The sequence below is a fragment of the Pyrgilauda ruficollis genome, unplaced genomic scaffold (assembly GCF_017590135.1).
Source record: "Pyrgilauda ruficollis isolate IOZ18807 unplaced genomic scaffold, ASM1759013v1 scaffold50, whole genome shotgun sequence".
NCBI lineage: Eukaryota > Metazoa > Chordata > Aves > Passeriformes > Passeridae > Pyrgilauda > Pyrgilauda ruficollis.
This window is the reverse complement of record NW_024526600.1, coordinates 22,773-37,663: the sequence shown is the minus strand read 5'-3', so window position 1 is coordinate 37,663 and position 14,891 is coordinate 22,773. Positions and strand designations below refer to the sequence as shown.

At 37.4% G+C, this 14,891-nt stretch overlaps 1 protein-coding gene across 2 annotated transcripts in view; it reads left to right on the top strand.

Moving 5' to 3' along the window:
- Nucleotides 1-13,499, top strand: part of CXADR (CXADR Ig-like cell adhesion molecule) — a 32,924-nt gene extending 19,425 nt beyond the window's left edge. The window contains exons 7-8 of one of the 2 annotated variants that reach the window (XM_041480264.1): nucleotides 341-527; nucleotides 12,911-13,499. In XM_041480264.1, the coding sequence (XP_041336198.1) occupies nucleotides 341-527; nucleotides 12,911-12,952 (229 nt within the window). In that variant the 3' untranslated portion in view covers nucleotides 12,953-13,499. Of the gene's footprint in view, nucleotides 1-340; nucleotides 4,799-12,910 lie in introns of those variants that run through there. The other variant, XM_041480263.1, reaches the window with a different exon arrangement.
- Nucleotides 13,500-14,891: the final 1,392 nt, after the last annotated feature.

Genomic DNA, 14,891 nt, shown 5'->3' with positions numbered 1-14,891 from the left:
AGTTTCTGAGCAGTATTATTGGAAGATTAACTTTTAAATGTGTATTTCTGCAAATAAGTTACTTAACAGTTGAGATTTCTGTCTTAATCTGAAAAGCTTATTATAACACTAATGGCTTGTTGGAGAACTTTTTGTGGTTTGTCTAATTTCAGCAAACATTTTAGAGGCCATGAATATTGAGGGTTTGGGGAGGGGCTTTTGTTGCTTTAAAGGAAGACATAAGGATGTTTTTGACTACATTGGAACAGAAAAAAAACAAACTGAATATTTGTTTTAAAGTAATGGTGACTGAACTCTTGTTCTGCAACTGATTTTTTTTGGTGTGTTTTGTTCATTTCAGAGAAGATGTTCCACCTCCAAAGAGTCGCAGTTCTACAGCTCGCAGCTACATTGGCAGCAATCGTTCTTCCCTGGGCTCAATGTCTCCCTCCAACATGGAAGGATTTACCAAAACTCCATATAGCCAAGTCCCAAGTGAAGACTTTGAACGTGCTCCTACTCAAAACCCAGCCTTTGCACCTTCAAAGGTAGCTGCACCTAATTTAAGTAGAATGGGAGCTGTTCCTGTGATGATTCCAGCACAAAGCAAAGATGGGTCGATAGTATAAAATATTATTAATTTAAAAGCTGTTTTTTAAAGTGTTCATTGTAAGTATTAGAGAAAAATACTGTGTTCCATCCCTCATTTAAACACTGGCATGAAATTTTCCTTGAAGAAAATATACAAGTGAGTTTGAAAAGCCACCAATTCTCATGTTTAATTTTAAACTTATTTGCATATGATAGTTGAACTATTTGCTAAAAACGTTGAACTTCATAAATAAATATCGGACACTGAAGGTATTTGGACCTCTGGTAGGTTGCTGATGAGGTTCTGACACTGTCAGCTAATGTATAGTTCTGAATGTGTAACAGTGAGACACAGGTGAGAAGTAACAAAAGCATTTCATGTGTAGACCATGAAGTTTCTCAGAGTTCCTGAGACTTTATTCTCAATTGTGGAATAACAGAAATATTTTAACCTGGCCACTGTCTAGTATAGTTGCAGGGCGCTGAAATACCAAGGATGACTTTGAATTCTGTTCAAATTGAGTATTTATGTGGTTCTTTAACCTGGTGATGTTTTTTTGGAGTACTTGAGCTCTTATTTCAGGGGCAGACAGTCATTTGATTGGTTCAATTTATTTAATTAATCTGTTCTGAATTTAAAAGGGCAATGAGTGGAAGTGTGACAGAAAACCTTGCAAGTTCTTTGAAACACAAATTTTTTTACAACAACTAGTTTTGGTCCTGTCAGATAACTTAATACTTATATTATCTGATGCCTTAGAGGTCCTATCAGATTGCTGATAGAAGTATCTAAGCTCTAAAACCTACAGACCAACTCTTACTGTCACAGTAAGAATGGGTTAATGGATCTTTACACAGGTCTTGAAGTTAGTTGTACCTTGCATTTTCCAATGCCTGGTTAGATAGTGAGGCAGTGCTCTTAATTTTTTCCCAAAGCAATTTCCTAGAAGCTCTATGGGGATTTGATGAAACCTGTTAAGTAACTGGTATTTGATGTCTGTCCTCTTGCTCTAACCACAGTGGAAGCAACTTTTCTCATATGCCCCTAAGCAGTAGTCAGTCCATGTTCAAGATGCTAATGTCTGGCTGTATGAATTTGCAAGGAGTTGAAAGCTCATTTTTTCTTGCCTCTTTAACAACCCTAAATATTCTGAACCAGTGTTCAGACTGTGGAGAGCAAGCGTTTCATGTAACTGAGAGAAAATAATTACTCAGAATTGTTGATACAAATCTCATGTTGCAAGATTGAAAACGCTTCTTCTCAATTTTGCAAACTTAAAGCAATACAGGAGAAACACAACAATTCCTTGTCTTACTTTCACATGTATTTAAGGACTTCTGGTAGCTTCTGATGACTGTTATATACCTGCAAAAGCTCAATTTAAAACTCTGTACAGTTTGAATCTGTGATTCCTTCCTTCCTTCCTGTTTTCTACCTTCTTTGTCTTGTGCTGGGGAGCAGGTGGGGGAGAGTTTTTAGCTTACTCTAGCTAGAGATGTTGAGCTGCAAGGTGTTTTGGAAAACTGTAAATTCATTACAGTGTGTGCACTGATGTTGATGAAGGAAATATCTGAATAGCCTGTTGAAAGATGTTAGGATTATTTGTGTGTAGCAACAGTGAGAGAAAACAACATTAACCCAGACTTCTAGGTTTAGTATCTGCTTATCTGTGATGAATTCTTTGGCTTACTACTAAATGTTTGTCCTATCTGTAAATAGGTACACAATTTTTGGCTGGCACTATTAATGTAAAGAAATTCCCCTGCCCATGGCAGTGGTTGGTACAAGGTCATATTTAAGCTCCTTATAACCCAAACAATTTCATGATTTTAACACACCCTTCATACTGAATTTAGAAACTTGAATGACTATTAAGTAATATAGAGTTAGTTTTACACATTTGGAACTTTTTTAGATTGTAAATTGATACTGTTAGAGATCAGATTTTTTATCTTTCATGTGTGCCTTGTCAATAAAATTTGCCTGATTGTAACTTCAGTTTTTATTAAATTTCTGGTGCCTAAACATACTGTATGAACAGGTGCTTAGATGATGGTACAGTTCTTAAAACATGACACTGTGATCTGATTTCTTGATTCTTATGTACTATTTATACCTCTTCATGCCTATTTTTGGATGTGAACTTCAGTGTCTCTCTCTGCATTGTTCTGTATTTCAAAATGTCACTTAACTCCTTCAATTGCTAATTATGATTCGAGTGTTTGTGTTCCTGTAAGCTCTTCAGTTGTACCAATGAGAGAGACGATTGAATTGCATTTATGTGGTAAATAATGGGCTTAGTAAGTGTGCCAAACATACCTTCTGAAGAACTATAGATGAGGAGACATGTTTTTGCATCCAATTATTGTGATAGAAGAGACTTCCAAGATGTTAATCATACACTGATTGTTTACCTTGAAACTAAGGCCTTTCTTAATGAAAAGAGTGTAGTTACTACAAATACAAGTTGGGTGCAAGACTAAAGTGAATCACAGACTGAGAGAGAGCTATAAACCTAAGGAACCAGGCAGCAAACCTACTAAATTTGGTTCTAAGCCTTCTGTGGACCTATGTGGTTTTTGGTCATTTGAGGAATTTTTTAAATTAATTTTTTGTTTGTTTTGATTTGACCTGAGACCCTGTAACCTACAGTCAGGTAAGCCCTAGGACACTCAGACTCAGCAACCTGTCTCAGTAAAGCACACGGAGCAGAGTTTACACATGCTTGATGCTCTGTCAGCTTGTGCAAAATAATAAATGGGCAGAAGGACAGCCTGATGTGCCCTGAGAGCCTGGCTGTTAGGCTTAGCAGCCTTGACAGTGTCTGTCTATTTATGTAATTGCATGGAAAAATGAAAGAAATGGAATCTGACACAGTCCTTATCTGAAATATAGAACCTCTGACTTGGGGTGAACTCTGCCTCAAGTTGCTATCATCATGCCTTTTTGGGTGGATGCAACACTACTATGAGAACATAATAGTGCTACTATAAATTATTTCTTTTGTCACTAGATTCTTCACTTACACTGGATTATGATTCTCAAAAGCAGCTACTGTATTTTAATAATAATTTCTAGCTGTGTGGGAGATGAACTGGTTAAACATATGACGTGTCCGATGTGACAGAGAGCTCTGCTGACAGAACACTTTTAGGAAGTAATGGCAGCTGATATACCAGTTAGGAGGTGGCATTTTTAAAGTCTCATTTAAAGAAAAAAGGGGGGGGGAAAGGGGAGGGAGGGAGGTACCATTGTGTAAATACTCTAAGTGAGCTCAAGAAACCTCTAGTTAATGTCATGACTGTAAACTTGCCTGTTGAGGACTACTATATGTAGAAAGAAACCCCTCAATTTTAGCATGGTGTGAATAAAGTGTTAGACTTGTAATACTGTAGAGGTTACGTAACACTTGTCCATACATTACAAGAGTTTTCATCAACTTTCTGCAGTGGGTATTTAAAGATACTTGTGTGAAATTTCCTTCCCTAAGAACAAATACTTCTTCCAAAACTGTGTGGTGCACAGAAATGCCTTGTTGGAGGGGTAAAACATGACTTGTGAAAGAAATGTACAACGCATATGTCTTTCTCAGCTCTTGATGGTCTCATTCATATTAGATGTATGCTTCCTGTTTAATAGTGCAAGTAAGACTTCTGAATTGCAAGTTTTTATGTAATGCTGAATATTGTATATTACTGGTTTCTATGACAAGCGTTTAGTTTTGTTCTGAGCAGTGTATATATTCTGGATCACTTTAGGTCTTTGTTCAGTCTAAAGATATTATGCCATTTGTGTCACTTAAACCTTGTTTTATACACTTGATAGGTGCTTTTTGGGGCCCTTTGTTGAATAATCCCCTAGCACTGAGGCATAGCTCAGCTGAAATCAGAGCAATAACAACTTCCTGGGATCCAAAACATTATGATGTTACATTTCTCATGCACAAAGCATGGACTTTGAACATTGATGTGAATTTCAGTATGAGGTTTTTATATTCACACTTTTGGGGGAATGGTATTTTAAAGTACAGGTATTGTGAGTGAATTTGTAAAAAAACAAAATCCAGAATTTTAAAATGCTATAGTTCCATGACAGACTTGTGTACTTTTTGAAATAAAACTGTTGGAGAAAACAGTAGTCTGTCTTTATTTTAAAGCAGCACATGTATATGTCTTCAGCTTTTTCTTCATGTAATCGAAAGTGAACTAATAAATATGGCTGTGTATACCATGCTGGCATGAATAATTTTATTTATTGCAAATAAGACTTTAGATATTTTAAAATATGCTCTTTTAGATGGGGTTTTTAATTGTAGGTATAGTTATACTGAAACGTAAGCCTGGAAAGGAACTTTAGATTAGATTTAATCCCTCTTTATTTTAGGTAGAACCAAAAATTCCTGAAACTGATTAATCTTTTTCCTTTAAAGTTCAAACAGGCAGGTTGGCAGCACTCAAAATATGTTGATAAAATGCTCAGGGGTTTTATTGTTAGTGTGTTAATCTGCATATCTTTCAATTTCGATGAAGCTGACTTGGGATACTCTGCACTGCTTGGCCTTGCGAGCCAACTGATTATTGTCCTTCTAATTTTACCTGAGATTAATGTGATTTCTCCAGTGTCATCTCGGGTGGAGATCCAAAGTCCGGCATGGGCCCTATTTGCATTAATGGCATGTATTAAGTTCATATAGTTGGAGGCATAATTAACTTACATTTGCCCATGATATATGCATGTTCATATGTTATAATGCATGCCTGTCTTGATATATTAATGTGTTCTGGGCCAGGCCAGATGTTCCAGTGACTTCTTTATATATATAAAAAACCCAACATACATGTGCACAAGCATGTGAAGTTAAATGGAGTACTGGTGGATAAACCTCTAGGATTTTTTTTATTTTATTTCAAATAAAGAGTCGTGCTTAAATACCAAAAGAAACCCAATAAAAATGGAAGTTCAGATTTGTCTCTATAAATAGAGTTCTAAGAAACCTTTCTTACACTCTTTTTTAACATGCATGTCAAGATTGGCAAAAGGATGGAAGTGTTGAACTTAGGGTGGCAGTTTTGTCACAGATGGCTCTTGCATGCCTCAGCTGCTCTGCAGCTCTTTTATGTGGAGGATAGGTGACCGTGAACCAGAAGCTGAGTACTACCTCCAGCTTGTCTGTGGAATTCCAGCAAAACAGCTAGAACTTTCCTGAGTGTGCTGACAGAACAGAGGGCACTCATCACCTGATAGCTCTACAGAACCTCTGTGGTCCTTTATATGTTTGTCAGACAATGCCATGGATAAGGTGTCATAAAAGGTCTGGCTGTTTGTTTCTCTGAACATCTTGGCTGTCTTTTGAGCTTACTGCCTCTAATTTGTTTTCCTGATGTTGAGTCGTTTCAAAGCTCTATGATAATACTGATAGGCAATTAATTGCTAGGCTCTTTTAAAAAGCAGATAATGACAGCAACTTAGCCTTGTTTCCTATCTGTAAAATTCATAAAGCAGAATAGTTTGTAAAGAAAATACTGATTAAGTAGCAGAAGTAAGAATGGGATGAAACAAAGCTATGAATGTTGCGTACCTTTCCAAATGTTAGCTTATTCTAAAACTACTTTTAGCTTGTGTATGACCATAGGTGATTTCTCAAAACATGGAGACTTGCATCTTAATATAAAAATGTGTGTACTTGAGTTGCAATGATTCTCTTGCTCTTCCTAATTTGCTTTAGGCTTTTTATGGAATGGTGCAGGCACAGCTACCAGGAGAAGAATACGAACCTTAATTTTATAAAATAACCACTCTGGCAGAAAACTGGCCTGGAGGATTGTGTTGTCCCTGCTTCTGACTTCCATTCAAAGTCAAGTTTCTGGAAACGGGAACCTTTAAGTATCTTTTGATTTTTGTATCGTTGGAAATCAAAGTCAGTGTCACCCTCATAAGTTGGTGTTTTGAAGACTTCAGCTTTCAGCTGTTGAAGCAGTGGTCAGGTTGCTTTGGATATGCAAAATCAGTATTATTTAGTGGCAGCAGCTGCTATTTGGGTCCTCATTTTTAGTAAATTTTCTGTTGTTCAATGCTGTCTAGAGAAACAGATGGAGGATAATTGTACCATATTATTTGGGAAATAAAGCAGTGCAATTCATACAGGAACGCTGCATGACGCCAGGGTTGATGGAGGGATAGAGAGAGGGAGGAGAACATCTTTGTAAGGAAGTTGAGCTTGTTGATTACACAACTTGATTATGTAACAGTTTTAAAAAGTGGTAATATTAGAAGAGACATTACCAAAGATAAAATGATGTGCTTTCAGATGTTAATCTAATTTTTTCTTAGGGGAAAAACCTCTGGAGGCAGTGTGTCCGCTGGGAAGCACAGGGAGCTGCATGATGCCTTGACAGTTGTCCCACTTCCCCGGCTGGATGCTGTGGCTCTGGGGAGCTGCAGGCAGGGCAGAAGCTGAGTGCTGTACCTGAAGGGTATTGTACTTCTTCCCAGAGAATTTTTCCTAATTACAAACTGGGGAGAGCAAAGCAGTGAGTCTGATCAGTTTCTGTGGAATGAGAATTCTGGAAGCATGCATGAACTTTCCAACTTCTAGAAACCTTTCCCTACTCTGATTTATAGCAACATCTGGCTTAGGGGTCTTAACACAAAACATTTTTGCATTCAGCGTTGCTATGTAGCCAGTATACCATCACTGCTTAAATTGCAGAGCCTGCTACTCTGCCTACCATCTATAATTTCTGCAGGTGATGACTCTGGTTATATTATTACTAACAGTACTATGTAAGGAAGCAGAAGAAACTAGATTCTCCTGAACCCTCCAAACAGGGCAAATGGTGACAACTCAGCTTTTTGGTGCTCTGGGCACAAACATCTCCAGGGGTGCAGTGGTCACTTGGGTTAGAATTTGCTATGAAGGAGTCCTGAATCAGATGGTAAAGAGCTATAAAAGTAATTTAGTGCCATTAGTAAATAGCTTCCAATTATGTCAGGTTCTGTGTGAGTAGGAAAGCAACTTGAACTTATGTTTCTTGTGGCCAGTTACTGCTGTACAAGTGAAACAACACCTCTCCACAGCTTGTGACTTGTCCTGGTCAGTGATTTGTAATTTAAACTATTCCCATCCAGGGATCTGAATCTCCCTATTTTGTGTCACTAGGTAATATTTTACCTGTGAAACAGTAGGTGGGATTAGTCAGATTTCAAGGAAGTTAAATTGTGCAGTAGAACATTTGTTCCTAGTGTTTAAGGGCTCTGATTGTAGTCCCAGCCACTCACAGGTGACTCCTCAGGCAGCTAAGTGGGTGGTGTTTCGAAGAAACTATTTGCTGAAGCCAAAACACTTATGCTATGCCTTACTTAGCTGTAGGAGATCAAGATAAAATTAATGTAGGATTTCTGTTTCCCAGTACAATAGCTCAGGTAGAAGGAAAGCTGATACCTTAGACTAGGAATAAAGGCAACTGGTGGGAATGCATAAAACTACTGAATTGTTTTGCCTGCTAAAGAAGATGCCAATTCTGGGGCACAGCTGGTGGTTTGTAAAACATGTCAAAAAGCTTATGTTGTGGCTGCTAGCACTGCTCTTCTCCAGATAAATAAAATGCCCTTCCATGTCACTTTGAATTCTGTAACTGTCAAGACCAGAAACCGTTCATCTCATCTGTAAAATACAAAATAAAGCTTGCAATTAGTTTATTTTCACATATTCTTCCCTCTTTCTTGTTGGTACATGAGAAAAATTCAGACTTACTAAAAGGACACAGCTTGAAATGAACTGTTTGGTCTTGCCCTGGTTTCATCCTTGTACTCTGTAATTCAAAATGAAGTTGCTTAGGCATTGCAAATCTTCAGCTTTGGACTTGAGTTGTGGTTTGGGTGACGTCTTTAGGTAACCTATTTAAATTTAATGATCTTGTATTCCTGTTTAAGATGGGAAAACTCACTGTGTTTAAAACACAGAACTTCAAAAAACAAAAAAAAATGCTGTGGATTCCTGTACTGTCTCCAGCCCATTTGGGAAAAAAAAATATGGCTAAATATCAGTGCTTTGTATGGAAACAGAGTAATAAATGTTGTGTTTGGGAATTATGAGTGTCTCTCACAGCTGATGCTTTATCAGCCTTTGTCTCCATCTCTCTGTGCCTAAATGTGACTGACTGTTTGGTGCTCTGCAGTGACTTTCTGAGAGTATTTTCCAACAGAAAGCTGAGGAGCCTTCTAGGGTGCCAGATGGTTATTTTCTTATTGTTTACTCAGGAAAATACTTGAGAAATCTGCATCAGTTAAACCTTTTTTTTAAAAAAATCTAACAAAAAGCTCTAGAAATGTACAGTTGAGTTATGAATGTAGTTTTTGATAGGTTGTAACAGTTATGATGAGAAACACATATTTATATCATCTGTACAAACACTGTTGCTAGGATGGAAGTACACACTTCTACATCCCTTTTATTTACCAAAAAAATAGTTGCAACTATTGTCCAATTGCCTAGTTTGAAGCAGACCTTAGAGATAAAAATTAAAATGTCAATATTTTTCTGACTGAAGTTATGGTCACCAATGATGGTTCTTCATTTGCTCATTTAGGGGAAAAAATCCTCAGCTGGATCATCAATGTGTCTGTTGGTTTTCATTTAGCAGCAACACAATGAAAATTGTGGTTCTCGTGCAGATAACCTACAGCTGTGATCTTGCTAGATTTGCATACTTGAAAGCATCAAAGTTCTAGACAGCAATTTTATGTTTTTAAAATCAAGGTTATGTTGCTACTTGAAGTATTTTAGGTTTATTATTTTAAGTATGATCTTTGCACATCTGAACTGGGTGGGCAGGCAGGAATCTCAACCAACCCACTAAAATCCTTTATTCCTAGATGAAAGGGCTGGAATGAAGGTTACAGCCTTTATGCTCAACAGTCCCTTTTGTTGCCTATTAGAAATTAACATAATTTCCCTGCCCCTGGTGTTACCTGAGCAAGCTGGGATTTCAACTGACAGTGACAATTGGGTCATTACATTATACAAGTGAATTTAATTCAGTCAGCATCTCATGTCTGTGCCAGCCATCTGAGCTAGTTCATTTGCTGCTGGCTTTATGGTTTGTACATGGGGGGAAAACTGCTGAACATGCAAGGAGGCTGAGGACATCCTTAATGCCTGACATGACTGACAGAAGCTCACTCACTAGCAATAAAAACAATAACAAAAGAATCCAAAGGCAAAGGACTCTGATTAACAAGCTGGAGAATAAGGGTTGATGTCCTGGCTCTGTCATGACTTAGCTGAGAGGTGTTTTTTAAATTAATTTTTTTATTTTCTATTGGCATTGACATATCCTCTTCGTCCATCCTCTCTAATAGCTGTTAGAATGGAGCATTCTGTTGATTCTTTGTGGCTTTTGGAACTAGGGTTTCCCATTGCACTGTCATTTGTTTTTGAAGCTATCCTTGGCAAGACTTTTTGCTATCCTTTTCAGTCTTCACCAGATGTCCATCTAGTACTTTCTTTCAATTTCTTTCATAATCTTAGGAAATTTTGAAATAGATGTATTTAAAGATCATTATCTTGATGAGACCATCTGCAGTTTTCTCTGTCCCCTGCTGCTTCCTGTTTTTTAATTCTGTCCTGACAGCAGTCACTTTTCCAGTACTTCTGCTGCTCCTTGAGTATTTCAGGTTGTAGGAAAATTAAAAGTTGAGTAAATCTCATTATGGGGTTTCCTGAGGGTGAAAGATCCCCCAAAGCCATTGCCAATGCGAGGGGAAGTGTCATCATCACTCCATTTGATACTCCCTCAGCACCTTTTCCCTGCTGCTCACTGCAGGTGTCTTGGAAGGTATTCTCAGAGTGAGATAATGGAAATACCAACTCCAGATGTTCTGAGTACTTTCCTTCACTGTTACTGACATCGGAGGTGCCTAACATCAGTGTGTGACAGGCTGAGATACAACCAGAGAGGTGGAAAGTTCCTTGGCATCACTGGCCCTGGTGTTTGGTGTTTCATACACTTTGCCTACAGCTTCTCACTTACATTGGTGCCTGGCCTTCCTCTTTCTATCACATGCTGCCTTTTTATTCCTGACTGTGGTATGCATTTCACTACTGGAGTAGGACAGAGTTTTAGGCAGGTTTTTCTTTTTTTCTGAGCCTGGTATGTTGCTTTTGATCACGCTTTTGTGGAGGGTCATTCTTTTTACTGTCACTTTCTATCATATATTCTGTTCTCAGCTAGTTTTCCTTGTCTCTGCTTTAGGCATTAGGCACTTTAAACTGCATTTATACAGTGGATTTCAAACTGGCCCCTGGTTTTCCAGCTTAAATCTAATGGTGTTGTGATTGCAAGTACCTGGGCAGACAGTAGTTTCTTATTAACTGATAATTTTCCTTGCACGATCCAAAGGACTTAGCACATCTTGTTTATAAGCTACCACTCTGGGGGGGGGGTGGATGTTTTCAATTTTTTTATTATTATTATTTATTTATTCTTTATCACAGCTGCACAAACAGCCTCTAGCTGCATGCTAAGGTTCACTTGCCAGACTGCATTTTTCTTTATTTTATTTATTTTTTTTTTTTTTTTTTTTTTTTTTTTTTTTTTTTTTTTTTTTATTGCTAGAGATTTGCTTGGATGAGAAGGAAAGGAAAAGAAAATCAAGACTGAAAGTATCAGGGCAGTGCAGCAAGGGAGAACAGATTGTGTTTGCCTTTCTAGCTCATTTAAGCATCAGATTTAAAAACCATTTGCTTTTCCAAACAACAGGGGTATCAAGAACTATTCCCCTGTCCCAGCTTGTCTCTGTGTGCCATGTAGCAGAATTTTCTCCGTAAGCAGGGTATGCTGATTTTCTCTTGACTTGTTCATGAAATGGAGCAAAGAGGAGCTTGATGGAGAGACATCCTGAACCCCTGCTTGCACACCTGCCCTATCCCTGAGAAAAGCTGGATTTATACATGTTTTGGAGTGTAAGAGTACTGTTTCTTCGGGCTCTTCCAGCAGAATGTGATAGGATGAACTACATGTGGAGCAGCTAAACTTTATTTAGAAGGCATATGTTTTCTAATTATTGAGAGCTATAAATGAAAGAGGTAGGAAATAGAAGCATTATGCAATCCATGGTGCAAAGACAGGAATATAGAAAGGACATTTCTGGCCTCAGTGTTCAGTCCCAATTAATGAGTCTCTTAATATCCCCTACAACAATAATTATGTGAACAAGAGCCAGAATGAAGTTCAGAGAACAGCAGGCTCTCATGCCAGGTAATGGCTTGAAATAGAAAGAAGCCAAAGGTTGTGATTTCCAGCCAAGCAGAACTTGGTACTGCTTTGAGTTACTCTTCCAAGCAAAGTTTTGGGAAGGTACTCAGTTCCTTTTACTGTCGCATGCAACTGGAAGATGCCATTTGATGTATAATTCTAATTGCAGTGTGACAGTGTGCAAGAAGAAAGTGAGCTGTTGCAGAAACAGCCTTGAGTCAGTTGTTTTAATTATTGCTCTCATGGAGAAATTATTGTGTCATTGAGGCACGTCTTATAAATCTGTGATGATGGATGCAATTATACAAAGGCCTGTAATAAACTGAAGTTCAGTAAGAAAATGAGATGTTTCCAATAAACACAATACATCCATATACATTTGTGGATTATTATTTAGGAAGAGTTGTTTTCTGGTGTATTATCATGTTTGCAAAATTAATATTGGTGACTGTCAGCAGCATTTAGGTAAAGGCTGCATGTAGAAAGTGCATTTTGTAGCATGGAGATGTGGCAAAAATGATGAGTTATCATTTTTCTTACAATACCAGTCTTAGAATATGAACTCAAATAATATAAAGCTGATAGAGAACTGTAACTGCAACAAAGAATGATTTATTGTATTTGTACAATATTTGTCATCCCCAGAAAAGTCAGTAACAACAGTCAAGGAGCTAGAACTGATTTGTAAAAAAATGGTGAAATGAGCAGGTGTGCGTGTTGGGATGAGGCACTTTGAGAAAACTGAGTGTTCATGGCAGTAAACAACAGAACTGTGTAGTTCTTTGACAATGCAAGTTACTGGTAAGAAACTTAGGAAAGAGGCATTTAGTGGATTTTGACAGGTACTTTAAAAGTACAATGCAGTAGGTATGCACTGGGAAATCCATGAGATACTGAAAATTTCATGTCAAGTTAAACAGGTATTTGTAGTCCACTGATAAATGAAGTTTTCATTTGCTGCACCACTTCACCTTTTTGCTATCAGACACTGGTATGAACTGGTATAAAAGTGCATTTAATTACTTTATGTTACAGTACCTAGCCTCTTGTTGCTATAGATTAATGATATTCTTTCTTTTTGTAGTATGACATCGCACACAAGATTGGTGACATAACAGTGGTATAAACATGAAGAAACAGGCATCAGTTTTTGCATGACTTTCCAGTATGGTGAAACTGAAGTACATTATGAAATGAAGTGCTGGGTTTTTTTTACTTGATCTCACTTTAGATTCAAGATTTTTAAGTAGGCTGTATTCATTTTTGTAAGTACCAATTTTTTTCTTTTTCATATTTTTAATGCAAAGTTTACAAAGCCACTCCTGACATTTTTCTTACTACTTTTGTGTTGTGAAAAGCGTGCATCATCCCTCCTCTCTGCTTCCCCCGCCCCATTCCTGGAGATGCAAAAAATTGTGAATTTAACAAAATCAACTCAGGTAGCAGAAATATAGCCTTAAGCAGTGGGGTGTTAAAGAGATTGTAATCTGAAATAGAGTAGTTTTGGGTTTTTCTAGCTTTCTGGTCTGCTGATTTCATAAGGAAGTGTGTCATCTATTGAATGCTGTAGTGATACCCATGAGGGTTGACAAACTGTGTGCAAAATGCGCTGTGTTTTGAGATTGTATATATTTTATAACACTTAATAAAACATACTTGAATGTTACAGTTAACACATGCTTCAGCATAATCTGTTAATGCAGGTGGTGTGGTAATTCCTGTCTGTGCACTTCCTTATTCCTCCTGCTCTCCAATTTATCATGCAGGAGTCCAGAGGGAAGAAGAGCATGCTCTTTAAACCAGGCTGGTTATGGGGTCCCTCTTGCCTCCTGCACTGTGGTACTTCGGGTACTGATTTCATTATGAAAACTTTGATTTACTTAGCCATGTAAGGATGAGACCACTGTAATCTGATCTAATGGACTGGAATTTACTGAGTCAATTTTTGGAGCTTGGTATCCCACCGGTACTTGGGCATTTTTGGTAGCTCATTACCTGTCATAGTTCACATAAATCAGAGCACACTGAAGGACACACAGAATTTAGGCAGAAGCAGTGAGCATATGCAGACTCAAACCTGCCTTTAACTACATCTATCTGTGCTCTTGAGAAATACTGGTGCTGGTTTCTATTGTAAATACATAGTTATTAATTTAAACCTTAATCTAGGGGCATGTGTCATGCTGTGGTCTGAAGGCAACCACATAATCCATTGTGAAACTGGTGGTTATAATGTTGAAAAGTTACTAAATTATTTTTGCTTCTGTTTTTGAGAGGAGCACAGCTAATTCTAGAATAAACTCAGATGCTGTCAAGCAAAAGTTCCATTTAATGAGTTTTGTCTCTGCACATGAACAGTCAAGTAAAATCGTCTAAGAAACAAAAATAACTTATTGAGAAAAATGGAAGTGTGTAGGGTTTCTAGATAGCATAGGCTTAAGTAGCCAATTAAAAAAAAAAATTGTTCCAAATCTAAGTTCAGCATTGTAATTACAGAGAAGATACTTTGCCTTTAAGAAGCACTTGTTTTTGTGCCAAAATATTTCATTCCTCATTCTCTCCTTTGACTCCACGCTGCCTAAACTTGTCTCTGAGTGAATCTGGCAAGTAATTAATCAGGGTAAAATTCCATTGGGATCAGTATGAAAGTTGCCTTGTCAAGGAGCAGCAACTGTAAGGTAATGATTTGTAGACAGCATTTACCTTTTATGCTATGGTGTGCTCCATATAAGATGAGAAAGTGTCTTTTCCTACCCTCAGTGATCACCATCATCTAAATGCTTAATTGCTGGTGTTTAAGAAAGTAGGAGAAAGGTAGGAGCAACTGTGAAAGCTTATAGTTTTGCTTAAAAAGTGAATTTTGTAGAGCTTTCTTTCTGCAGAAAAATTTGCAAAGCTTGCTGCACTAAAATATGTTCTTAAAGGAATAAGTGAAATAAACTTTTTTGTACTTAAATTCCTATCCAAATTAATAGGTATATATTGTAAGTAAAAAAAAAAAATATTGCTGTCATTGAAGGTAAATATGTACCAATTTTGCAAAGAAATTTGCTTTTTTATTTCCC